General features: G+C 48.3%; 2 protein-coding genes and 1 long non-coding RNA gene across 10 annotated transcripts in view; 2 read left to right on the forward strand and 1 right to left on the reverse strand.

The window, feature by feature from the left end:
- The window catches only part of POMGNT2 (protein O-linked mannose N-acetylglucosaminyltransferase 2 (beta 1,4-)), a 74,054-nt gene extending 66,146 nt beyond the window's left edge, over positions 1 to 7,908 (forward strand). The window contains exons 7-8 of one of the 2 annotated variants that reach the window (XR_006701092.1): positions 4,100 to 5,106; positions 7,427 to 7,908. The gene's annotated coding sequence lies outside the window, so the exon portion shown is untranslated. Of the gene's footprint in view, positions 1 to 4,099; positions 5,528 to 7,426 lie in introns of those variants that run through there. The other variant, XR_006701091.1, reaches the window with a different exon arrangement.
- The window catches only part of GASK1A (golgi associated kinase 1A), a 67,583-nt gene that overhangs the window by 12,212 nt on the left and 28,090 nt on the right, over positions 1 to 27,281 (reverse strand). For 4 of the 7 annotated variants that reach the window (XR_006701096.1, XR_006701095.1, XR_006701097.1 and 1 more), the window contains exons 2-3: positions 17,658 to 18,929; positions 883 to 1,005 (exon numbers count right to left, since the gene is read on the reverse strand). Coding sequence is in view for 2 of the 7 variants with exons in the window: in XM_045436959.1 (XP_045292915.1) it covers positions 883 to 1,005; positions 17,658 to 18,929 (1,395 nt within the window). In the remaining 5 variants the exon portion in view is untranslated. Of the gene's footprint in view, positions 1 to 882; positions 1,006 to 1,622; positions 1,819 to 3,491; positions 3,729 to 17,657; positions 18,930 to 27,281 lie in introns of those variants that run through there. The other 3 variants (XM_045436961.1, XR_006701098.1, XR_006701099.1) reach the window with 3 other exon arrangements.
- On the forward strand, positions 16,987 to 23,432 carry LOC123575929. The gene is made up of 2 exons (XR_006701103.1): positions 16,987 to 17,521; positions 23,161 to 23,432. It is a non-coding gene; the product is annotated as an uncharacterized LOC123575929 (long non-coding RNA).

Genomic DNA, 27,281 nt, shown 5'->3' on the forward strand with positions numbered 1-27,281 from the left:
TCCCTCCGAAAACTGCTGTCCTAAGGGATCTGTGAAATGGCTACCCCCAGGGGTAACTGATGGATATAAAAGCCTTACCTCATCCAGGGATAACTGCCTTTTACCAGGGAACAGGAGAGAGAGCTCTGAGGGCAGGAGATGGAGAATTCCTACCACCCAGCAGCTTCACGAGGCAGCCCTGGCCTCCTGGCTGGTGTGGCCTGCCTGAAGGTAGCCCAGGGCACCGTGCTGACAGCTACTCTCTCCAAAAGCAACTGGCCAAAGTAAGGCATCGTGGATATTCAGCTCACTGGGTGGGGAGAAGGCGGAGGAGCCTTCCAGAGGGCGGCCCCTCGCTCCTTGGACAGAAGAGACTGCTCTGCCATGGCAGTCCTGTCTCTGATGGCCTCTGCACATCGCTTCCCACCCTGGGCTCTACTTTTAACAGGAGGCAGCGCAGTGTTCCTCTGGCGAGCACTGGCCTGTGAGCTGTTGGGCCCTAGGAGGGAGCCCTGTCACTGCCGCTGACCAGCCATGCGGCCGTGGAAACGCCCTTCCCCGGTCCAGGCCACAGTTTCCACAGCTGCTGGCACAATGTGGGGGGCTGACTAGACACACAGTCCTCACACCTGCTTCTGGGAGCCCTAGGGGTTCCCTGCGGACTCTCAAGGGGACAGTGGAGTTGATGAAAACCCAGCCCCCACACCATCCCCACCTCAACCACATTTGCAAAGCCCCACTTGGGTCAGTTTTCCATACTATGGCCTCTTGGAAACATAATTCAAACAAAGGCTTCTGCTAAAAAGAATAGGATTGGGAACCCCCAGTGTCACATGATCTCTGAAACTCATGAACTGAAGGAGGAGACATGAAAACCCGAGTCTGGGTGACAAGGGGACGTACCAGGATGTGGACCAGTCGCAGCTCGCCAGGGTTCCGGCATTTCTCCCGGAGCCCCTCTTCCACGCAGGGGTCTGACGGCTTGGGCTCAAAGCCGCAGCAGTAGCGGTCCAGGCGGTCATGGACCTATGAGGACATCCAGCCTCTGAGGGGGTGTGGCTCGATGCCTGCCTCCACCGGGCCCGGCACTCGGGCCGCCTGACCCCTGGGGCCTCACGCTGGGGACAGTGGCTGTCGGTGCTGGTCAGCTCGTGGCTGGCCTCCAGCTAGGGAGGGAGCTTCTGGTCTGTTTCTCCAGCCAGCTCGTCCTGCTGGCCGTGGGCCTGTCTGCTCACGCCTCAGCCCCGCACAGATTTCCACTGATCCCCACTGCCGAATCTGTGTCGCTGCCCCAAACTCTGGCCTAAGGCCACTGGGCCTCCCAGTGCTGACCATCTGTCAACCAGGGGAAATTCACACACAACTCCACTTTTTCCTTACGCGGCAAATGCGACAGCAGGGATTCCTCCTTTCTTTGGAGGTAAAAGCTGCAGCCCTTGTTAGGCCTGAGTCAAAGTCAGAGAAGGAGGAAGGCATTCCCCTTACAGGCTCCTTGTACACTGGAGGCCTCAAGGGGGAATCCTCAGGCATGGTGTGGGGACAGTTCTGAGGAGTTCTGCCTCCCAGCCCCTCCAGACACACATGGAGACACACATGACATTTTGGAGTGTCATAGAATTCGCACAATAATACATCCCACGCACCTGCTTCCAGTAGCTTTCTTCAGAACGAAGGAGTCACAGCCTGCAAGTCAGGAATTAAACAGAAACACGGATACAGCCCAGCCCCGACCTACGTGAGGATGTTATGTACTGTGTGCATCCAATGCGAGAGGGTCCAGAAGGGAGGAGGCATCAAAACAGAAGTGGCAGAGTCCTCAGGATGGGAGGGCGGGTCTTGCTGTAGGGAGAAAGACAGGAAAGGGATAGGTGGAAGCAGGAGGTGGTGTGGAAAAGGTTGGGATGTGCCAGGAAGTGGATTCCAAACAGGGTGAGTTTGGGGGCAGCAGGGGGCGTCACACGGTGGGCGAGCTGGAGGAGATGCACCCCTTTTCCTGCTGGGAAGGAAATTTGGTTGGATACGATACCTTGATGAGTGCTAACAACAGAAGGTGATGGTCTCCATAGGACTTGCTGTGCTTGGGACAAGAGGAAAAATCCATTTGTTGCTGCGGAAGGGGGAGGAGAGAGAGGAGGGGAAGAGAGAAATGAAGCAGGGAGCAGCAGGAGGCTGAGGGTGTGAGATGTGCCCTCCGTGCGAGGTATGTGAAACACGATCAGCTGCCTGGGATTTGTCTAAATCCTAGGAAGGTTACCAGATCCTCCCGGGTTGTGGGACCTGGGGTTTGAGTCCTTGTAAATCCCCAGGTGGTGTCAGCGTCGCAGGAGAGGGAGGGCCCAGGGACCCCTGGGCTCTACCAATCAGGATGGTGACTCACACGGGTGCTAACTCTCAGGATGCAAAGGTAATCCGGTTCCTGAAAGAGCCTTGTGTGCATCATGGAGACCCAGACCCCCTTCTGCAGAATGGCTACACTAATTTAGAAAGCCTGGCAACACCACTGGAGAGGAAAGGTGCCAGCCTGGGAATCTAGAAATCAGCTCCAGGTAACATACTCTGCTTGGGGCAACTGTCCAGACCAAGGCAACAGAAGGGATAGACTCAGCGTGGAGGTGAGTGAAAGTCAGGGCAAGGGAAGCAGAAAGCCAGATGGCACCACGCTGGTGAGGGGCCCCACAGAAAGAGAGGGCCTGCTCCCTCCCTCAGTCCCCGGGAGACTTCTGTGATTCCTCTCTAGCACATGGTTCAGCTCTGGTAGGATCAGGGCACCTCCCTCCCTGCAGTGGTGATGATGCAGAACAGCCACAGACTTACAGCAAAGGCAGCAGTGGTTTTAGTCTGATAAAGCAACGATGGTGTCTCTCCCTCAGAGATGATGATGATGTGGTGTAATAAGAGATGTATTTGGTCTCTGTGCCCTGATCCTAGCACAGAGCTCCTAAAACCTTTGGAGTTTCCTGAGTGATTTATAATGAGCCCCTTTGAGCACACCTGAGTTTATGCTAATGAGATGACTCAGGGGAGCCCCAGATAGCTTCAGAATGGGGGGTTGGTCACCAGAAGACACGTGAACAGAGGATAGGACCTTTAGTCCCACCTCTAACCTCCAGGAAGGATAGGAGAGCTGGAGATCGGGTGAAAAACACTTGAACAACGAGATTTGGAGCACTTCCTGGTCGGTGAGCACATTCGTGTCAGGAGGGTGGCACACCCCAGCTCCATCGGGACATAAGCTCCTGTGCTTGGGACCCTTCTGGGCTTCACCCCACATACCTCTTCATCTGGCTCTTCATTTGTATCCTTTAAAATAAACCAGTAAATGTAAGTAAAGTGTTTTTCCAAGCTCTGTGAGCCATTCTAGCAAATGATCAAACCTGAGGAGGGAGTCATGAGAACCCTTGATTTATAGCCAGTTGGTCAGAAGTGTGGGTAGCCCAGGACTTCTGACTGGTGTCTGAAGTGGAACAGTCTTGTAGGACTGAACCCTTTAACTTGTGGGATATGACACTTACTCCAGGCAGATAGTGTCAGAATGGAATTGTGGGACACCCAGTGGGCGGTGGAGAACTGGTGTCCAAACGAAACATCACTGGGGAGCCTGGATGGCTCAGTTGGTTGGGCATCTGACTCTTGGTTTTGGCTCAGGTCATGATCTCACAGTCCGTGGGAGTCCGTGTTGCGCCTTGTACTGATGGCGCGGAGCCTGCTTGGGATTCTCTCTCTCTCTGTCCCTCCCCAGCTCTCTGTCTCTAAACAAACAAACATAAAAAAAATAATAAAGTAACCTATTAAAAAAAAGCCAAAACACTCAGATGACCACTGCCACTGTCACTGCCACCCACCTCTAGCTCATTCACTCCTCACTGCAGCTTTGCAAGGGAGACACCATTATCCCACTTTACCCAGGGGGATGCTGACCCCAGACACAGGAAGGCCATAAATGTAAAAAGTAATATAGATTGGACTTGAACCAGGTTCTGCCTGGCTTGAAGCCCAGCCCTCTGTGTTATCCTGCCCTGCCTCCCTGAAGATCAGGAAGAGTGAGCCAGTTATAGAGGTCAAATGAGGTCTCCATCATTACTTTTCATGGGATTAATTAATTTGGTCTTACCCTTGCTAGAGAACAGCTTTCAAAACTATGAAGGAGGAAGAGGAAGAACGAGGAGACACAGAGCCCACCATCCTCCATGACGACAACAACTGAGGCAGCAGCAGGCATGGTGGTGTTTGGATGGCCCGTGTCTCTCTTCTGTGGTTCGCTGCTCAGCCAACCAGAGCCAGCACCGCCATCCTGCGTCCCTCTGCCCATGGCAGCCGCCCCTCCCCATAAATGGGGGTAAGCGGGACAATGTCACCTCCAGGATGTAGTACTCGTTGAAGCCACCTCCCAGGCCACCCAGTCCAGCCCAGTGCCGGCCAGTAAAAGGTCCTGTGTGCGGAACTTTGATTATTTCCATATCCCTTTGTAGGAAAACTCACATATATTCTGAAGAAATACAAAATTGATCTCTTTCGACACAAACAAAAAAATAACTATGGTTCAGTAAACCTCACAAAACCAGATGTCCAGAAACGGGAGTGTTAAACAGTCCCAACCTCTGTCCCAAAACATTGTCTGTTTTGCAATAGTTCAAGATGGAGAAGTTGCATGTCAGACCTAGACCATCGCCCCCAACAGGTTGAGGTCAATTCTGTGAGGCCAGGTTAGGTAGGATTTCCAGGGCCAGTGGGCCAAAGACACCCACAGGCACTACTGAAAGAGACAAGTTTAGCCTAGAGACCAATGCACAAAGCCCTGGTCCAGCTTGGCCAGGGTGGAAACAACCCCACCCTGTTCGTGAAGTGAGCGCATTAACAAGACCCCTGACATGGACCATCACTGCTTTGGCTGCCTGGACTTTGGATAACAGCAGCCACAAGTAACAGAAACACCTGATTCAAAACGCCTTCAACCGTAAGGAAAGTTAGGATCATCTGTGGCAACAAGTCCCAAGATAGGGCAGGCTGGAGACTTAGCAGCTCCTTATTGACATAGTAAGGACTCGGGTTTCTTTCTGCTCTCCACTCACCACCCCCAATATTAACAGCCCAGCATAGTCTTTGGAAGCCTGCAGGTGGCCACTGTGGGTATGTGTTTCCTTGTACATGTCCAGAGAGAACGAGAGGGTGGGGGAGAGGATGAATGAGAGCAACAGAGACAGAGAGACAGAGGGGAAATGAACCTCTCCTCCAGCAACCTTCACTTCAGCCTGACTGGACCAAATCAGGTAACACGCTCACTCCTGGACCAGTAGTGGTCAATGGAAGATGGTGACGCACTGATCCCCAAGCCCAGGACTGGGTGGGAGGTGAATCACGACAGGGCTCTGTGTGGAAATCTTTAGCTGCAGTGTCCTTACTCCAGCTGCGAGTGAAAGTGTTGATCGGGACAGGGCTGAGGAAGGAGCCCTACAGCTAGCCACCAGAGACCTCTCAGCCTTCCAATTGATTTTAAACCCACTTGAAGCTTGTATCATGCCCTCTCCTCCACTATGCCCTAGCTATTTGACCTGAGGTAGTTATTTAACCTCGAAACCCCTGAGTTTTCTCATCAACAAAATGGGGCGGGGATACTCCCATGGGACTGCCCTGAGGCTCACGTAGAGTAACGATACATGTAAAGAAGGGGGTGGTTGTTGTGGAAGAACCTTCTGTTGTGTCTGCCCTGGGAGCGGCAGGCCCAAAGACCCCCAGGAATCTCAGGGGTTCCCCTACCCACACACACACCAGGAAGCCCCAGGCTCACCCAGTGGCACAGGTCAGAGACCCAGAGTTTGAAATAAAGTGTTAACAGTAGGGTAGCCACTCTTGTCTTATGGGCAGGCCTAGTTTCCAGAGTATGGACGTGTCTGTGAGACAGACACCCACCTGCTTGCTTCTCTTTGGCTGGGAGAGTAAATGCCAGGGCAGTGCTGGCAAGACCGAAACATAGTAGGTGCTCTGGATTTCATAACATGCCTGAGGCACAGCCAACCAAACCCCCTTCCTCCTGGCAAACCCTCTCCGACCCCATCTCCAGGCCATTCTGTGCAGATTTTGATGTGTGGCCGTGTATGTTTCCAGAGGAAGCCACGAAGGAGTATTGGCCCATACAATATTCCTGGCTTCTCAAACTCTATACTCATTAGAATGTTTAACAGCAAGGGCCTGGCCAGGCCCAGTCGCCAGTTTGATTATTTTGCCACACCGTCTGGTTCTTTTTTTCCACTGAAGAGAAATTCAGTTTAAACAGCAGCAGGCTAGCAGCCACACAAGGCCAAGATTAAGTTCTATTTCCCACATTCCCTCAGGATTTGATTCTTTTTCCCTCTTTTGAAATAATGAGGAGTTCCCAAGAAACAAGGACGAACCTTTGCAGTTGGGTTTTTCTGACCAGCCTAGCAGTGTCACACAATCATGACGTGGATTGAAGCTTTTGTTCACTTTTACTTGAGCAGTTGTAAAGCCCTTACTTTGTGGCAGGCGCCACTCAGAGCTTGACATGTCACAACTCATTTAGTCCCTCCCACTAGCCAAGAGGTAGACACCATTATCATCCCCATTTCAAAGATGTGGAAACTGAGTCACAGAGGCTGGGTAACATGCCTAAGACCCCCTAGCAAGGACGTGGTTGTGCTTAGGCTCAAACCCGAGCAGTCTGGCTCTGACCAGTGAGTGGGAGTGTGTGGCACCAGAGATCCCAAGTCCCTTGATGGCAAAGATGAAGACATGATTCAGTCTGATCCCCAGCACCCAGCACTTGCTTAGCACAACCAGAGATTTAGTTGAGGTTTTTTTGAGTGAAAGAATGAGTGAGTGAAGTGCCTGACTGACTGACAGCATGGGACTGTGATGACTTAAAGCCTGCCTATCACACCCTGCCTCCCCGCCCAAGATGCCAACACCAGAAGTTTTCAGGGGGAGGCCTGGCTCTGTGGCCCCTGAACAGGACATCCGGGTGGGACAAGACATGCAGTCTGCCAAGGAGGGACACCAGGTCCAGCTGTGGGAGAGGGCAGGTCTGGGGGGAGCCAGTATAGGGCATGAAGGGTGGCCAGAGTCCTGTAATGACCTATCAAGCTCCTGAGCCAAGACAGTTTCCTCAGCCAGTGCCTGATCTGGGTCTAATGGATTCCAGAAGAGCCACCTGCTGTCCTGATGGCCCACGCCCCCTGTTCATGGACCTTCTCCCAAGCTGGGAGTAGTCACAGGCCTGCGTCCTTCCGGGTGGAAAGGGTGGCTCTTGTCTAGGCAGGCTCGCTGCCTGGGGCTCCGACTGCCACAGGATGGCAGCATCTCTCTGCGCGGAGGCCAGTGGTCTGGTCCCACCCTGCCCGGCTGGCTGGTTAGAGAACTCTTGAGGTTTCTATGGGGAGGACGGAGTGGGAGAGGAGTGGGTTAATGGGCACTGCTCCCACTTTTCTCTAAGGACTCACCTTGCAGTGCTCTCCACGTGTCCTGACAAAGAGCAATCTTCCTGGAGGCTCTGGGGAGGAACATCTGGACGCCACATCTGCCCCAAGCCCGAGGCCAGAAGTTGCGGCACCAGCTTAAGATGCAGGTTAATAGACTGGCTGATGGGCTTTGAGGAGATACACTGAGGAGAACTAGATCTTATCTAAAAAGACATCAATGCAAAAAACCACAGCCATCAAAAGATAAATCCACTTACAGCAAATAACGTTTCCAACTGAGAAAGCTAGGAGGAGTCACTGTCAGAACACCTTACACAGAAGCCCTCACATAATACGTCAGAAGGGAAATAGTGATCTCTTTCACGGATACTTCAGAGGCATTTCATAAAATTTTGCATCCTTTCCTGACAATAAAAATTCATTTTTTAAAATGTTTATTTACTTTTGAGAGAGAGAGACAGAGCATGATCAGGGGAGGGGCAGAAAGAGAGGGAGACACAGAATTCGAAGCAGTCTCCAGGCTCCGAGCTGTCAGCACAGATCCCGACGCAGGGCTGGAACCCACGAACTGCGACGTCACGACCTGAGCCGAAGTCGGACGCTCAACTGACTGAGCCACCCAGGTGCCCCTAGAAATTCTTTTTTTTTTTTTTTTAATTTTTTTAACGTTAATTATCTTTGAGAGACAGACAGAGACAGAGCATGAGCGGGGAAGGGGCAGAGAGAGGGAGACAGAAACCGAAGCAGGCTCCAGGCTCCCAGCTGTCAGCACAGAGCCCGACGTGGGGCTCAAACCCATGAACTGAGAGATCATGACCTGAGCCAATGTCGGACGCTCAACCAACTGAGCCACCCAGGCACCCCTAGAAATTCTTAATAAAGCAAGAATAACGAATAGTTCCTCATCATATCTTTAGTGGAAAACTAGGATTATGTTTAATGGTGAAACCCTAGAAAGGGTCCCAGATCTGTAGCAACAACTCACGTTCATCATTCCATGAATATTCACCATTGCCCTGGAAGCACCAGCAAATGTAATGAGGTAAGAGGCAATGAGAAGACAAAGTGCATTCATTACAGAGGAAACGCGGGAATACTTGGAAAAGCCAGAGGATAAACTGAGCAACCATTAGAAGCAATACAAAGTTAGCGTGTGGCCACTAACCAAACTGATACACAGAAATAATAGCCTTCATGCAGACCTGAGGCTCCCGGCCAGAACGTATGATGGAAATAAAGATCCTATTTTCAAATGGTCACAAGAAGATGAAATGCCCAGGAATAACCCCACATGAAAGTAAAGGAAACATGCAGATGCTTCTGAGGAACATGAATAAATGGAGAGACATATCTGCTGGGGAACGTCGTTGAACGTCTGCCTGTTGACTCAAGAGCTGGACCTGGGCACGCACAGGCTCCTCGTCCCCTCCCCTGTCTTTGGAATGTGGGTCCCACTTGCCTCTCCTGCTCCCAGAGGCTGCTCCAGGGACATTGCCTTGAGATGGTGACGTGGTGATGAGAACACCTGCACAGTATACATGACGGAACCCAGGTAAGGCCTCTTTATGAACTTCTAAGATTCAGCAGGTGGACACCGGGATCCACTGTCTTGTTGTTGCCCAAGACAAGCCTTGTCTGTAAGGTCTCTTTGTTTATTAAACCTGCCACCTACCAACCTGGAGTGGCCTGCCTCTTTCTTTGGTCTCTCAGTGCCTTCCACATAGAGGGGCTAGTTTCAGATTACTCCCGGGAAGGTCCAAAGTGGGTTGCGAACCAACAGTATCCAATTCTTGGCTAGAATGACGCTATATTTTAATATAGATGTAATTTCCCTCTACATTAGTCCACACAAATATAATTTGACCCCAATAAAATCCCAAAAGGACTTGGGAAGGAGGAGTAACAAGCGGACTCTAAATTTCATATGACAGTAGATACCCTGCAAGGATATCAGGAGAATTCTAAGAAAGAGAAATGAGGAAGAGCAATCCCTACTGGTTATCCACACAAAATATAGAGCCCAGCAATTAGAACTGTGATTTTGGCATATAAATGGACAGAACCTTTAGTAGAACAGAACAGAGTCCGGAAATAGACCTACATACATATGGAAATTGGCTATATGGTAAAGGCAACATTTCAGATTGGGGGGGGGAAAGGTTGATTATTCGACAAATGTGCTGAGACATTTGGGTTGCTATCTGAAAAAAGAATCGTTGTTTTGCGTCTTATCTCTTACTCCAAAATAACTTCCAGATGGATCAAAGAGAGATGAAAACACATGGAAGACTGAAGTTAAAAATAACCCTGAAGTGGGGATGGCCTTTTAAAGCATATACTGACCTAGAAATCACAAAAGAAAAGCTTGATAATTTTAACAACATACACTTTTTTAAATTTCTGCACAGCAGACTCTAAATAAAGCTTATGACAACTGAAGCTGAGAGAAATGTTACAATATAACAAAAACAAAAGGCTAATTGCCTTCCTCAAGAAAAAGCTCTTGAAATCATTAAGAAAAAGACCAACAGGGGCGCCTGGGTGGCGCAGTCGGTTAAGCGTCCGACTTCAGCCAGGTCACGATCTCGCGGTCCGTGAGTTCGAGCCCCGCATCAGGCTCTAGGCTGATGGCTCAGAGCCTGGAGCCGGCTTCCGATTCTGTGTCTCCCTCTCTCTCTGACCCTCCCCCGTTCATGCTCTGTCTCTCGCTATCTCAAAAATAAATAAAAACGTTAAAAAAAAAAAAAAAAGACCAACAATCCAAAAGAAAATGGGGCAAAGAATATGAACAGACAATTAAAGAAAAAACAAGTTAAAAAAATCTGGACAGAGACAGGACTAGGGTGAGGCTGAAGAAACGGAGGGAGGTGCTCACTGTCCAGGTCACGCAGCACCGGCCCTACACCCAAAATGTCTGTGCCTTGGGCTCATAAATTCATTTTCCATTGCTGCATTACAAATTACCAGGGGCTTAGTGGCTTCGAAGAACCCATTATTATGTCACAGTTTCTGTGGGTCAGGAGTCCATCACATTTTTGCCGGGTTCTCTGCTCAGGTTCTCACCAGGCTGAACTCCAGATGTCGGCCAGGGGCCATGTCACATTGTAGCTCAAGGCCATCTCCTAAGCTCCTTCAGGTTGTTGGCAGAAACCATTCTTTCTGGCCGTAGCACTAGGTCCCAGGGATCTCAGGGTCCTCCTAGAGGCCTCCCCTTCCACCAGACAGTTCATAGCATGGCTGTGTACTTTCAGAAATTCTCTAGATGCTTCATCTCCTTTGAAAGACTCCCCTGATTAGGTCAGACCCACCCAGGATAATGTTCCTTTTGATCAACTCAAAGATAAATGATTGGCAACCTGGTCGTTGGAGTGCTATTCCATCATATTCACAGGTCTCACCCATACTCAAGGGCAGGGGTTAATGCCAGTGGAGTGGGGAGCCTTGGGGACCAACGTAGAATTCTGCCCCTCATACCTCACCCTGATGGAGGTCCTGCTTTTAAATATATGTAAGGATCCTCAATGTCACCCTTTACACACCTTCATCCAGGCAGGTGTTTCAGTCCTCCATAGTTGGCTGTGCCATCTGTGAAATGGGGAGGAACATAGCTCCCATCTGTTGGGCCTGTTGTAGGATTTAAATGAACTCATGGGTGTGGTTTGCAGTAGACATTGCCACACAGGTGTAGGCATTTCATAAATGGTAGGTACTATGATATGTCACATCTCTGGTTGGAAGCCTGAACGGTCGGCAGTGATCACAGTTCTGGGATCCTCTCTAACTGACAGAATACCTCATGTCCCAGGAGACTAAGCCAGAGGGGTACACATGAATTGAAGACATAGATTTGGACTCAAAATAAAGAATGCACACAGGATCACAAATAAATGAAAACAGGCTCCTTGGGAAGGAAATGGACCAATAAATATTGAAGAGACTCAATAAATATTTTTTTAGAGCCAGTTCGGTACAGCAAAGAGGGCAAGAACATGCACTCTGTGGCCAGACTGCCCTGGATGAAACAGGTTGTGACTGTGGGCAAGCTCCTTAGCTCTTCTAAACCTCAGTTTCCCCGTCTGTAGAATGAAGCTAAGAATATTTTCTGCCTCTAAGGGCTGTTATGCATGAACACATGCCAAGTGCTGGAACAGTGGTCGAGGACATCAGGCAACGTTACACATTGTCATCTGTTCTGGGAGTGCAAGTTCATTAACAGCCAGAAGGCAAGATCATGGCAAATGTTGTTTTCTACCTCTGTGGTTCTATTCTGGACCCTATAAGAAGTGTAGAAAGCTTTGGGCTTCCTTTCCGTCTAGAGGAAGAAGTGGTACTTGAGGAAGAAAAACACAGCAGCACCCAGACTGGAAATCATACAGAGATCTTGGGAGTTCACTCATCACTAATTCATTCATTCATTCGTTCATAGTGCTTATCTAGGATCAAACCAAGACCTTGGCTCTGTGCTAGATGCTGATGTGGTAGTGAACAAAACACAGACATATGGTAAATACATGAGCAAATAAATAAAATATTTACAAACTGTGCTGGGAATCAGAAAGGGAATCGACAGGATGCCATGAAAGAGAAAGAGAATAATAACAATAAGGGGTGGTCAGGAGAGTTGAGACCTGGGGAGCAAGAGTCAGAAGCAAGTCCAAGCAAGAAGCCCTGCACCAGAAGGAGCTGGGTGTGTTTAGAAACTGACCAAGGCTCAGTGCCAAGAGATGCGGCGGGGGACAGATGCTAGGGTCCTTGAAGAACATGGGCCCTTGAAGAACCCGATACCGAGGGCACTGAGAGGCCTTACCTTATTTTAACGGGGAAGTGTGACACAATCTGATTTATGATTGTAAAAGAAGCATGCTTTCTGTGTCTGAACGGTTCTGTATGAACTTCAGAGCTCACCTTCCAAATTCCAGCTGCTGTATAGCTTTGTCTGGGGGCTTTTTCCAGATTCTAGGGAATCCGTATCTCCAGAAGCAGCCTTCAACCAAAGATTGATGGGATATTTGGCTATAAATGCCTTGAGTCCCTCACCTCTTGGTGGGCTAATTCTGAACATGTATTTCATATCATTTCTCAGAAATTTTCTGTGGAACTAAGCCCTCCCTAGTCACTCACAGTGGTGACCTACTTTATATCATGCCCTTTATTGATTGTCTGTCCTCCCATGTCACTTCCCATCTCCCTATGGGTGTTTCTTGAGATCGTCTCCCAGATAAACTACCGCACTGGAATCCTAGACTCGGGGTCTGCCTGGGGGAGGTCTTCTTTTTTTTTTTTTTAAATTTTTTTTTTTCAACGTTTATTTATTTTTGGGACAGAGAGAGACAGAGCATGAACGGGGGAGGGGCAGAGAGAGAGGGAGACACAGAATCGGAAACAGGCTCCAGGCTCTGAGCCATCAGCCCAGAGCCCGATGCGGGGCTCGAACTCACGGACCGCGAGATCGTGACCTGGCTGAAATCGGACGCTTAACCGACTGCGCCACCCAGGCGCCCCATGCCTGGGGGAGGTCTTCTGCAAGGAGACTGGATTGGAAGGGACATAAGTGAAGGGAGGGAGACAAATCAGGGAGCTGTTGTGTTAGTCCATGTAAGAAAAGATGATGGCCTGGGCCAGGATGGTGGCAGGCAAGCCTTTCTTGGATATCAACTCTTGGGGACGTGAAGACCCTTCATAAGCAGAAGTTGCAGAAAGACTTTTATGAGCCAACATCACCAACTCTCAGTCTGTCTGAGTTTTCCACAACTCGCCCACCATCTAGCCAATCACACGCCCTCTCAGAGGAAGCACAGTGTGAGACAGAGGCCCTTTAAAAAAGAAAAAAAAAGAAATGTGCCCAACAACCCAGCACTTCCTACCCTGACTCTGGCCACTGAGTAGAAGGCTCTTTTAGGTCCCAGGCACAACTCCTGTCAGGTTGAATTTGACTTACAGTGAATGTGATGGTCATTAGCTTTTCCTGACCATGCTTGGCTGTTCCATCATCACTGTCCCAGGAGGAGAAGGACTTTCTACCTTTTACCAGACTGAATGCAACTCTGGCTGCAGGTGGCCCCTGACATTAAGCAGAGTTTTGTGAGCCCCACCCACCAAACACACATACACACTCTCCCACCCACTTTGTCCACCTGAGTAGAAGCAGCTTCTCACTGATCTATTCAGAAGTGGTGGGCTCTCTCTTAGTCCTACTGCTTCCTATGACACAGCCCGGGGTGCAGTGGAGGGTACCTACTCACTATTAGTACTGTATCTTTCCTAGAGAGACCAGCTTATAAACTGAGAGGATCCTCCTGATCATACTGGCCTCCAAAACATGTTCTTGATTTATTCATTAGGAGTAGCAGATGCTGTTAGTATCCCACCCCTACCCCCTGGCACTCACTATTCCTCTACATATCGATGGCTTTCTACAGAAAGTGCCGTGGCTCTCTGCCTTAGCCCCTTTCTGGCTGAAGGATCCTGTTTGTCTGGCCAGCACATGAGCCAGGCTGCTAGTGCCCCTAGGAGGTCAATGCCCTTAGGAGCAGTCTCAACCTCTGACAGTTGGGAGCTAGGGGGTAAATAGCCCAGCTTTGGCCCTTGAGTGAGACAACTCTGGTGCACGTTCTACACACTCACTCAAAGTTCTCCACAGGATTGAGCCCCACTTGCCCACAGCAGTGTTTGGGCGTCATATGGAGTATATGTGGGTGTATGGTTCATGTGAATGGTATGCATGTGTGGGTGGCTATGGAGTATGTGGGGACATAAGGTTCATTTGTAAGTGTACAATGTATGCGTTTGGGGTATGTGTAACTGATTTCATTTTTGCCCAACAAATATTTGCTCCTCTTTCCCTTCCAGTCTGGGCAGATTGTACTTCCCTTCCCTGACATTGACTTGCTTTGACCAACGGAATACTAGAGGAAGTGACGTTAGTGGAGGCCTTAAATGTGCTTTTGCAATTTGGTTGAACTCTAGGGTTTCTTCCATTTCCCAGGAGAAGGGTTTGCCCCGGGGAACTGGTGCCCCTTCAGCCGGCACTCCAGAATGAGACACCAAGGGCAGACGTGAACCCACCCCCCACAGCTTACAGCTAAGCTCAGTTGAGCCCAACTGACCCACAGACCTGGAGAAAGAATTAAAGAGCTGGTGTTTTAAGCCATTGATTTTAGAGAAGTTTGTTAGCATTATTTCAGCAATCACTAACTAATGCAAGGTTTTAGATGGGATTTGCAACGCACAGGGTATGATTTGTGGGGACTATAAAGAATGTGTATGTGTGCAGTGCTTGTGTATTTTGTGTCTGGGTAGATGGTATGTTGTGATACACAGACACAAAAAAGCAAGGGTTTATGTTAGATAAAACAAAACAAACAAGCAAACATACCACAGAGTGGACTGTACATGGAGTTTGTGCTCAGTCCCCAGTCAGGAGGCACCTCAGGTTCCCGTGCTGGGAAACCCACATCCTGAAACCTCGCCTCCCTCTGACTTGCCAGTGGCTTCTAGGAAGGCAGCGTCAGCCAGACAGGGGTGTTTGACTTGACTGGTGTTCAGCAAACCAAGGAAGAGGTGGCACAAGGCCAGCCAGGTAGCGTCAGACCACACACCCAACCAGCGTGTGCCTTGGCTGCCAAGACTTCCGTCCCTACAACAGGACCTGGCAGCTGAGGAAGGGTCCCACACCGCAACTCCAGGAGATGGACAGAGGAGCTCTGTGTGGAGCAGAAGACTGCTGCGTGCACTTCGGCTGGGGCTCTGCGAGGAGGCGCCTCCAGTCTCACGGCTCCAAGGCATCCCTGCAAGGGTCCCCTCTTCCTGCCTCATTCATGGCCAGCTGAATAGTGACTCTGTGATTAAGAAGGTGAGCTCTGGAGGCAGACCATTAGGCAACCATTAGGCTTTGTGTCAACTTCAGCAGCCATGACTTCCGGCAAGTAATTTAACCTCTCGGACCTTAATTTCTCAACTTTAAATAGGAATAAATGTATATCACTTGTAAGGCTGCTATGAGGACTGGATGAGTTAATTCCTATAAAGTGTTGGGGACAGTGCCTGCTTATAATTGTGCATGTGCCACCCTCCGGGCACTGTATTACATGAACCATCTTGCATGCAGAAACCACACAAGGTCAGTGTTATTGTCTGACATGGGCCAGGCTCTCCCAGAGACAGACCTCAAGACAAGGATTCAAGCGATAGCCATTTTTTTGTGTGTGAGCTAATCCAGAAACATAAGCAGGGAGCAGAGAAGTAAGACAGAGAGGGTGAACAATGACCACTGCAGGGAACTCTGAGACACTTATAACACACACTGAAGAGCCATCCCAGCCAGGGAGCCAGGGCTTTCTTTATACACTGGCTCCCATCAGTCCCCGGAGGCTGCTCCTAGAAGTAGCATGACCAGTCTTCCCTGTTTGCCCCAGGCTATAAGTCCTACGTCTGAGAAATACCTCCTTCCCAACCTGGATGGTTGACCACACTATCTGGACAGCGTTAGTTCCCCAGCACCCAGCCTGTCACATGTCACCCAGAGCAAGCCCACAGATGCAGGTGCTGGCAATTAGAAGCTACCACACATTATAATGATCAGGTCCAAGGGAGTGAGGTCAGAACATCCAGTCCCATTTTAGATGTAAGAAAAGTGAATGTCTACGAGGCAAAGTAATCTGCTCAGTGTCATACAGCAGGAAGGGGTCTGGGAGTGAGGGGTTCAAGCCCAGGTCTATGTATCAGCCCATACTGATCACTGAGCTCCACACTCCTCTTTCCACAAAGCTTAGAGACACAGACTGGAGGAGCCTGAAGTACCTCAGGAGACCAGTTAGCTCGCTGACTGGAAACAAATATCCACTGACTGACAGGTAGCATTCATGGTTCTGGGGAAGGAGCAGGAGGTGGATGTCAGAAAATAAGGAGGTAGGGCCTATGGCCAAAAGGAGAGCATGGCATGACTACTCAGCTCAGGCTGATTACTGCCATATGGGAAGGGAGGCCCAATGTTACTAAACCATCCAATGTTTCAAAGGAAGCTGGATTTTTATGGGAAATCTCCAAAGTATTACACGTTGTCTAAGAATTTTCTGAAAACATATTGTGGACCAACCCTGTGTGGACCAAATACAGCATGACATCCCCTGGCTGCCTGAATCCTGTCCTGTGGCTCTTCCACTCACCCCAGTAGGTGAATCTAGGGCTCATGTTGGTGTCTTTCTTCAATAGGCATCGCTACAGAAACGGGGGCTGGCTCAGTCTGCATCTAGTACACATATTCACCCATTTTGAGCTTTTTGTCTTTCCTTTTTGTCTTTATATCCTTCTGGACACATTTCCACACGTATGTCTCAGCTGACATCCAGTGCACAGGCCCCAGAATAGCCATGCTGTTTACAGTTAGTAAATAGCCAATGCCTGCAGTCCCCCAGTTAACTCCTGTGTCCTGACTGCCCAATCCTTCCTTAGGATCCCCAGAAACTCCAGGGTTAACTTCTGGCAGAGGAGGGACCTCAGTTGACCTTGTGGCTGGAGTCCTTTCTCATTTTTCAGTGCCCAAGTATCATCCCTTTATCTTTCTATGTCTCTCCCTCTCCCCATTACTTCCTTTCTTTTTTAAACTAGGCAACCACCTTCAATCCTAGTTGATTCAAGGATATAACGTTATCAACAGTGATGTGCAGATAAATGTTTAACAACCAGCTCTTGGAAGTAGTGGGGAGTCCATATTTGTAGCATTTGCTGACTCCCATGGTGTAAATACTCCCACCCTGGCCAATTTCAAGCTACCAACATGACCGAATGTGGAGTTGACAGGAGATGTGCAGTAGCTCACCATAATACAATATTTACTATATAAATGCAAATAACCTAAAAAGCATAGATTGTAGTAAAATACAGTGAAATCATTAGGAATTAATGGGTTCTGAGCATTTATTACCTTTTTTTCAACAATAACTTATCATATTGTTAGTTGATGGAATTTAATGTTTAATAATGCCTGTGTTTCTCAACCAGGTCACAAAATTCCTGAAAATTTTAGCAATCAGCTCTTGTAAGCCCACATGAGCTGGTTCCAGAATACCACTGGATGAATAAATGCAAAAGCAGAAAAATAACGAAAACAGGTGCGTGGTGGTCAAAACACAAAGATTGGAGGGGGAGTCACCAACCATCCTCAAGCGGGCAACTCCAGTGTCTCAATTCATCCCCAATCCCCTGCTTCTGCTGCTCTCCAGCCTCACCATGCCCAGCCCCACCTACCTGCAGCAGGAAGTCGAAGAGTGCCAGGCGTGCCCACTCGGCGTGGTGGAGGCCCAGGCAGGGGGCCTGGCTTGGCCAGCTGCAGCCACGTGCCAACAAGGCCTGGTACTGGAGCCAGCCCAAGGACAGAGAGTTCTGGTCATCGTCTGGGTCACCCAGGTGCTGCACATCGGGCGCCCACCAGATGACGGGTCTTGTGCTGCCATCTGTGTATCGGTAGGGCAGCAGGGAGCTCCGGAAGTTCCGGGCCACAGCAGGCAGGCTCCGGTGCAGCCCCAGCACTCGGTCCACGTGGAAGGCCAGGACCTCCAGCAGGTCCCCAGGCCTCTTGATCAGGCCGCAGAGCCCCTGGGAGCAGAGATGGCTGAGCCCAGAAGACATGTCCCGAAAGGCACCCGCATTGGAGAAGCCAACCTGCAGCACCTGCCCATGGCCAGGGACCCTGGCTTTGCCCACCACCTCCCCCTGGGCCAACAGCCGGAGCATTTGCACATCATGCTCTGTGAGCCACGGGGGAGCCTGCCCACTGGTCCTCAAGCCGGTCAACAGACCAGGGGTCTCAGCCTCACACCAGACAGATCCTTGCAGCTCCCCAACAGAGCCAGGCCACTGACGAGCCCCTGCAGATGGTGTGGGATGCCCTGTTTGTCGCCCACCAGTCAATCCTGGAAGATTCCTGCCTTCTGCTGGGTGGGACCGGAGGGTCGGTCCAGCAGTAGCTTTCCAAGCCTGTAAAGCCGTCATGCCATGTCCTGTGAGGGGGCCAACCAGGGTGCCAGTTTCATTCTGTGCCTCTCTGATGAGACCATCATGCCAGGGGGGACCCAAGTCTTTGGCTCCTGGACTCCTAACTTCATCCTCCCCCAGGAGCACAAGACGCCGGGTACTGAGTCTCAAATCTCCTAGAGATGCCAAAGTAATGTCCCTCCTGACCCTCCCTGGACGCCTGCTGTCCCCTCCCAGGGACTTCCTGCTCCTGTCCACTGGCCCTCTGTGGCCTTGCTCCCCAGCACACATGGGGCTAGGCAAGGCCCAGCCTCTCCAGAGCCCTAGGTCTCTTGCCCGCTGCCTCCAGCTGGAGCTCAGAGCCTGCCGGCTGTGGGGGCCAAGGGCACCCGTTACCTCCTGGGGCTCCATGGGACCAGGGTCTGGGCCAGTAGCAGGATGCTGTGGGGGGAAGCGAGTGACAGCCACCGCAGACAGAGTCATCAGGAGGCAGAATGCCATCACCAGCCGCCTTTTGCCACGCAGCTTTCTCCAGAGCCAAGATGCCTGGGGGACAGGATAGAAAAAGAGAGTCTGAGACCTGGGAAAACATCCGGCCCAACCCACAAAACAACAGGGACAGTGAATGAACATCTTGGGGGCACAAAGAGGGCAAAGATGGCGGAGTACACCTAGCTGTCTTCGAGGCAGGAATGGGCAACCACAGCCAAGTGCAGTCCCGCTTCAAAGCTGAGCTCTTGCCTTGCCTTCCTGGGCGGCCTTTGCTGATGCCTACAGGCTGCCTTGGGCTCCTCCCCCTTGAATAAAGGGCCGCTATGACACTAAGAACCAAGCACCGGAAGCATCTTTTTTCACATCTGTCCCTCACCACTGAGTGCTTGGACCCTCTTTCTTCATCTCCATGTGAATCCTAGGGCCCACTCCGTAAACCTCTAATCGTCTCCCACAAGCAAGCTTTTCCTTTTCCCTTTTTAGGGCACAGACTGCCCCACTACAGGCACCATTGCCCAGCCTCTCCTGCAGCCAGGTGTAACCATGTAACTAAGTCCTTGCCTAGGCACTTCTGCCTGCACCACCTGCTCAAAAGGAAGTTGGATGCCCTGGCCTTTCTTGGCACACCGACGTGGTAGCATCTGCTCCACATGTGCGGGCAGGGACACACTCTGGGCAGTGATTTTTTTTTTTTCAGTTTATCTACTTATTTTCATGGCGGGGGCAGGGGAAGAAGAGAGAGAGAGGGAGAGAGAATCTGAAGCAGGCTCTGCACTGTCAGCATGAAGCCTGATGCGGGGCTCAAACTCATGAGATGTGAGATCATGACCTGAACTGAAATCTAGAGTTGGATGCTTAACCGACTGAGTCACCCAGGCACCCCGGGACAGTGATTTTTAAACACATTGTTCCTGGACCAGTAGCATCAGTATCCCTGGGAACTTGTCAGAAAGGGAAGTTCTCAGGCCCCACCCCTCTTCTCCAGACTCCAGGGTACCTATACTGCTGTGAGCCAGCAGGTAGGTCTATGTCCCAGGACCATGCAGCCCCAAGGCTGAACACCCTGCTTGAGGCATGACAGGGTGGGGACCAGTAGGCTTAATCGCAGTGGGGAAATCAGATGAAAGCAGGTTTCTGATTTCTCTCCACTCCAGTCAAGGGACACAGGGCAGGGAGACAAAGCCTAGAGAAGATCTTCCTCATAAATGTGGGCTATCAAAACCTGGAGTCCATCTGGAATCTCTCTCCTCTTCATGGTCTACCATAGGCTAAAGGTTGAGGAGAGGACTTTGTGTGCTCTGCATCTCCCCACCCCCACATATGTACACATATATACATAGACATATATACACACATGTACACATATACACACACACTTCCACCAAAATAGCTCTGTGTTCTTTCACTAGGTAGGTTTGGTCCATTTATGTTACTTGATATGCTGTACATGTTTAGTCTTTGTTTTGTCATAAATTTTTATGGCATATTTTCGTACTTCTTTTTAAAAAAAAAATTTTTTTTTCAACGTTTATTTATTTTTGGGACAGAGAGAGACAGGGCATGAACGGGGGGAGGGGCAGAGAGAGAGGGAGACACAGAATCGGAAACAGGCTCCAGGCTCTGAGCCATCAGCCCAGAGCCTGACGCGGGGCTCGAACTCACGGACCGCGAGATCGTGACCTGGCTGAAGTGGGACGCTTAACCGACTGCGCCACCCAGGCGCCCCTATTTTTGTACTTCTAATTTGGAATTCTTTCAGTAGGTTTTCAGTTACTTTTACTTTTGTTTTGCGGTATACACCTTGATGATCGTTTGCCCTTAATCATCTACCTCTTTCAACAGTAGCTCTGAATCCCTAGTATGAACAACCATAAAATTAGTACCTGCCCTCTCCTCTGTCCCCTACCACTCTGTTGTTATTCAATATTAATCACTTGCATTATCTATTTTAATGTTTGTCTTTGTACAATTAAATATGCTTACATTTCTACTACATCTGGCAGCTTTAAATGATATCCCTTGGTTCTCAGCTGTTATTAATGAACAGCATGTTTTTTCTTTCTGCCACCTTTTCTTGGATTCCCCCTTCCAAATTTGTATATTTGTATTATTTTTAAGTTGTTAGAATATAAAACTTGTACCTTCTATCCCACTAGTCCAATACTCATATGTGTTCAGGTCTTAGCTCTTCAGTGAAATACATTCTTTGCATGCTCCCTTCCCCTTTGCCCTAGTTTTTCATTATTTCTTGGTTAGCTGAAGCCAAAACTCCATAATTTTCTTAAGCAGTGCGCATGTGAACAAAATTCTCTGAGTTCCTTCGTGTTCAAAATCGTGTTTCTATAGCATTCATACCTGAAGGAAATCTTGACTAGAAACAAAATATTTTGTCATAGTTTCTCTGAATGGCTTGTGGGTCCTGCTCCACTGAATAGATGGATGTGTTACCCCGCCTAGTTGCCATAAGAATTTTCTTTTCCTCTACATTTTTTCCAGCTTTATTGAAGTATAATTAACAAATAAAACTGTATATATTTAAAGTGTATACTTTGATATACATATACATTATAAAATGATCACCACAGCCAAGTTATTTAGCACACCTGTCACCTCACATAGTTACCTTTGTGTGCGTGTGTTGAGAATGCTTAAGATCTACTCTCTGCAAATCTGAAGTGTACAATATAGTATTCTTAACTACAGTCACCTGCTGTACATTAGGTCCTCAGAACTCAGCCACCTTATAACTGGAAGTCTCTATATTCTTTGACCAACATCTCCCCATTTCCTCCCTCTCCCAGCCCTGGCAACCATCATTCCACTCTGTTTCTATGAGTTTGACGTTTTATTTTTAGGTTCCACATACAAATACCATATAGTATTTGTCTTTCTCTGTCTGGTCTATTTCACTTAGCATAATGCTCCACCCATTATGTGACACCCATGTTGTCACAAATGGCAGGATTTCTTTCTTTTTTTATGGCTGAATAATATTGTGTTGTGTGTGTGTGTATATATGTGTGGTGTGTATATATATATATATATATATATATATATGTAATATATAATATATAAAATACATAAACATAATAATATATATATATATTTTCTTTATCCGTTCATCTGTCAGTGGACATTTAGGTTGTTTCCTTATCTTGATTATTCTGAATAATGCTGCAATGAGCATAGAAGTGGAGATATCTCTTCAAGACACTGATTTCATTTCCTTCAGATATATACACACAAGTGAGATGCCTGGATTGTCTGAAAGTTCCATTTTTTTGGCTTTTTGAGGAGCCTCCATTCTGTTCTCCACAGTGGTTGCACCAATTTACAATCCCATCACCAGTGCAGAAGGGTTCCCTCTTCTCCACATCCTCCCAGAATTTGTTATCTCTTGTCTTTTTGACAAGAGCCATTCTGACAGGTGTGAGGTGATCTTTTGTTTTCTCTGAGGTCCAGTGATGTTACTAGAATATATCTTGGTGTTGACTTTCCTGGGTCCGTTTTTCTTGGTGTGATCCACTTTGTTAGAAAAGGTAGATTTAAATAGTTTTTTTTCGCCAAAGTTTTCTTAGACTAAGTTTGAAGTATGATTTCCATTCCACTATTTTATTTTATTTTTTTTTTCGTCAGGCTCTTTAATTACATATATGTTGGATCTCTGTTGTCTGTCTTGTGGATCCTTCCATCTTTTCTCTCTAATCCTTTCTAACTATTTTCATTTCAGTTTGTTCATGTTTCTCATGGCTGTATTCTGTCTGGCTTATTATGTTTTCTCCTTGAGTACTTTCTCTTTTTTTAATGTTTTTATTTATTTTTGAAGGAGAGAGAGAGAGAGCATGAGCAGGGGAGGAGCAGAGAGAGAGACACACACAGAATCCGAAGCAGGCTTCAGGCTCCAAGCTGTCAGCACAGAGCCTGATGCGGGGCTCGAACTCACGAACCACGAGACATGACATGAGCCGAAATTGGATGCCCAACCGACTGAGCCACCCAGGCGCCCCTTCCTTGAGTACTTTCTAATTTCTACTTAATTCCAGTTAATTTCTAGTTTTCCCCATTTCTTCCCAGATCATATTTCACCTCTTCCTGCTATCTTACCATTTTTTTCTTGAGTTCTTGCATTTCTCTTTTGTAGTGTTCCTTCAGAGAGGATTTGTTTTTCATTGAGCTTTACAAATTCATAGTGAAGCGATTGCTCGAAATTTTCACCTGTTTCAGGGTGACTGACCTTCATCTATTCATAAACTTTGCTGTTCATTGTTTCCTTTTTTCCTTACAGTGTCTCCGTATGGATGCCAAACTCTTCTTAGAAGTTGGATGAGTCCATCGAAAGAGGTTCCTATAGATGGGCCTGAGGTGAAGTTGAAATCGCAGCCAGGCTGCTTCCTGCAAATCAGCCTTGTGAGCATGGTTCTTCATGTGTCCTCTCCTCTGCCTCTCTCATCTTAATGGTCCAGGTGGAACTGCTGGGCAACCATAGTCACCCTCATCTTCACAGCCTCTTTTGCAGACAAGACGAGATAGAGACCTTGCTTCGCAGCTATATTTGTATCGGTGCTTTCTGGGATCTGCCACCCCTGGGCTCTCTCCTCCCCTCTCTCACATCTCCCAACACTGCTCTGCATGAAATTGACCACTTTTTTACACAGCTCCCAAGGATTCTGGTGTCTCCTGAGTTATCCTTAAAAGGAATTTTCATTTCGTCTTCCATTCTCTTTGTTGCTTTCAGATGGTTTCCAGGAGACAGTGGCAAGTATGCAGTTTATGCAGCCACGTTCATAGTAACAGGCCTTGGTGGCACACTTTTAAGAAGAAAGGAACATGCCCTAACAGAACGCAGTGACTAGGGCAGGCCACAGAACAACCAACTTTTTCCAATGTCTATGGTCAGGAGCCACAGTACCCAAACAGCTCTGGGAAGTGCAAGAGTTTTGCTCCCTCTGTACATTTTCACAAGATCTATTCACTAGCTTTGTGGAAACTGAATGCCTCCTGCAGGTATGCTGACGACTTAGCACCCCCAAGACACCACCCTTAAAGAGTGCCGTGGAACAGGAAGACAGGTGGCCCACCTCCCACAGATTTCTAGAAGTCAGAGAGAGGGGAAGGGATCACTAGGTCAACCAGAAGTTCTCTACTTTATATAATTTACTCACCATCTCCCCCACCTCTAAACATGTCCCTCCTTCAGTTTCCAACCTGCTGGAAGGTAGCACCATCCACCCAGATATCCAAGCCAGAAATGTGGGCCTGATCTCCACTCCACCCTTGCCTCTGCCTCCTATATCCAAGTCCTGCAAATGTTCCCTCCTAAACATCTCTTGAATCAGTTCAGTTCTCAATGGCCACTCTGTCTACCTAGGCCCAGACACCCTCTTCTTTACTAGGATACTTAATTGGTCTCTCCCTCCAGCTCTGCTTCTCTGCAATCCACTCTCCACACACTGGGTCACATCCTTCAAAGCCTCTTTGGAGAAGGTCTAAGTGCCTGGAGTGGTTGAGCCACACTGAATGTCTTTCATTTCCTAGACAGTGCCAGACCCTCTCTATCTACACTTTACCCATGCTGTTCCATTGCCTGGAACACTCCTCTCCCTCCATTCTCATTATTTAGGTCTCAGTTCAGACACTACCTCCCTGGGAAGCCTTCCACAGAGGCCTCTCAATGGGCTGGATGCCTTAGCTCTGTGCTCCCATAATATGCTGCTCCTCCCTGAGTACACCCTTTCATTCTTTACTATATTTGATCATTTAAAGTCTACTGATTCACACAAGTGAGACATTGGCTCATGTGCTGTTGTGTCTTGGGACTATCACAGTGCCTGCCACACAGGAAGCTCTGTATGAAGTGGGCCCTCAGACAAGAGGGGTTTTCAGAGAGGGACAAACACCTTTCCCTGGCCTAGGGCACTGCATGTCTGCTGGTGAGAAGGGCTCCTCCTGTTCTGGGGTTCTTCCCTGCTTGGGGCTCCAGGAGCTTTCTCTCTATGGAAGATGCTTTTTGTGCCCCATGTTATGGTCCTCTTGGCCGACTGATGACTGATTCCAGCTGCCCCCTACAGTGGACAATCCCCTTGCATACTGCCAGCTTCCCACCTCGAGTGCCTGATTCACTCTCGATGTTCTTGCCTGCTCTCAGGGAGGCACAGGGGAAGTTAAGGCCTTTGGTGACAACCCTCAGCCCAAATGGGACAAAAGTCAGTGGATAAATGCCCAGTCTCCATCATTCAGAGGGACAATTCTGAGAGGCATTCTACATGGTACCACAGAATGTCTCCAGTGGAAGTGAGCCTTTTTTCCATAAAACAAATGATTCTTGTCACCCCCTAAGATGTCTTTATCTGATAATCCTTTTGACGTGAGATTCTAAATTTTGTCCTGATTAGATATATTTTAATTTGGTCTTTAATACTATTTAAAAGACACACACACACACACACACACACACACACAATACATGCATAAATAAACACTGTGAAAAACCCAAGTAATATCAAGACGATCAAACAAAATGTGAACATCTTTTCACCTCCCCAGAGGGGAGCCGCAGTCAACAATCTGGATGTACCATCTTCCCAGGTCTGTTTCTTTTGTTTGCATCGAAACGTGCACACATGTCACGGTGTATTAACTTCCTGTGACGGCCATAATCAACATCCACAGACTTGACGGCTTCAAACACAGAAATGTGTTCAGTATCAGTTTCACGAAGCTGAAATCCAGGTGCCAGCAGAGCCATGCTCCCTGTGGAGGCTCTAGGGGACAACTCGGCCAGCTTCTGGAGGCCGCTGGCATTCTTCGGCCTGATTGATGCGCCATCACTCTGATTTGTGGCCATTGTGCTCCTGCTTTTCTGTGTGTATCAGATCTCTCTTTGCCTCCCTCTTAAAAGAACACATGCGATGTCACTGGGGGCCTGCTTGGATAATAGGCTCCAGGATAGTCTCCCCATCTCAAGATGCTTAACTGAGATATGTAGAGAGTCTTTTTTTCCAAATAAGGTAACAGTCACAGGTTCCAGGGATTAAGATATGGATGTCTTTTGGGAGATTATTTTTTCGTCCACCATATGTGATAATTATTTTGAGCATAAAAGAGAAGACCGATCCACAACTTGCCTGTTGACATAACAATATGTCCTGAAGCTTTTTCTGTTTCTGTCTATGTAGAGTTACTTAACTTGCTGCATAATAGTCCACAGGGAGAAGATGCCATAATTTCTTTAATTATGAAAGAAATGATCTAAATTATTTAGATCATTCCCAATTTTTATTAGAGCCAAACAGTGCTGCACCGACCACACAGGACATACACCTCTGGGGAAACTATGAGGATTTCTATAGAGGAGACACCAAGAAATGAAACCATTGGGTCCCACTTCTTACTGATACTAACTTTTCATCGTGTATCAGTTATTATCTCCTTTATTCCTCATGCAGATGAGGGACATGGGAATTATTTCATTCCTAATTTACAGCTGAGAAAACAGAAAGATCCAGAGTGCTAACATTTGCCCAGGGTCCCACAATTGGCAAGAATACCAATATTTTTCATTAAAATGGAAAAGAGAAATGAGCAGAGAAAAAGAAGTCTGTTTGGGTTTTTTTTCTCTTCTAAAAAGAAAAATATGTTTTCATGTTGGATTCATAATCTGTATTCTTAAACTTTTGGATACCGCTAGAGAAAAATAAATCATCTTTTAAAAAATGTTTGAAGAAGGCAGACTGTTTTGATCCTCTTTTCGGCCTTACTTGGCTTCCGACAACCTGGGGAAAGTTGGCAATTGTGCGGTTGTGCACGGAGAAAGTTCAAAACGGCCATGAGCAGATGTCCCCACAGGGCCACCCAAGTAAAGCTTTGGGAAAAGAAAAGCAGCTTTGATCAAACTGAAAACACTTTCTGTGAAGAGAAATATCCAGCTGAATAACGAGTACGGTAGAGAAGGGGAAAGGGGAATGAAGCAAGATATACTAGAAAGTCCGCTGATGGGACCCAACCGACGGATGCCCTTGCTACATACTTGCCAGCTGAGCCCGCCCCCAAACTCCCCATCCAAAACACACACACACACACACACCATCTTTTCTGTTCTGCAGTGATGCTGGCGGCCTGGAAAGAGGAATGGTGTGACCTTCACTGTCTATTTCTACAGCTGCTCTTTTTCTCCTCCCCTCCGCAAACCTCCATTCCTCACTCTTTATTCCGTGGAGAAGATGCCCGCTGGCCTGGCAGTCATGTCCACTCACAGCTGCAGAGGAAGAGGACTGAAAAAAGGGGGTAGCTAAACAGGAGCATTTGGGGAAAACACAGCTGAGTTCTAAATCAGTTTCTGCCCTTTTGAGCTGTGTGACAATGGGCAAGTTATACAACCTCTCTGCCCTGTTTCCTCAGTCACAAAAT

Source organism: Leopardus geoffroyi, chromosome C2, assembly GCF_018350155.1.
Source record: "Leopardus geoffroyi isolate Oge1 chromosome C2, O.geoffroyi_Oge1_pat1.0, whole genome shotgun sequence".
Classification (NCBI taxonomy): domain Eukaryota; kingdom Metazoa; phylum Chordata; class Mammalia; order Carnivora; family Felidae; genus Leopardus; species Leopardus geoffroyi.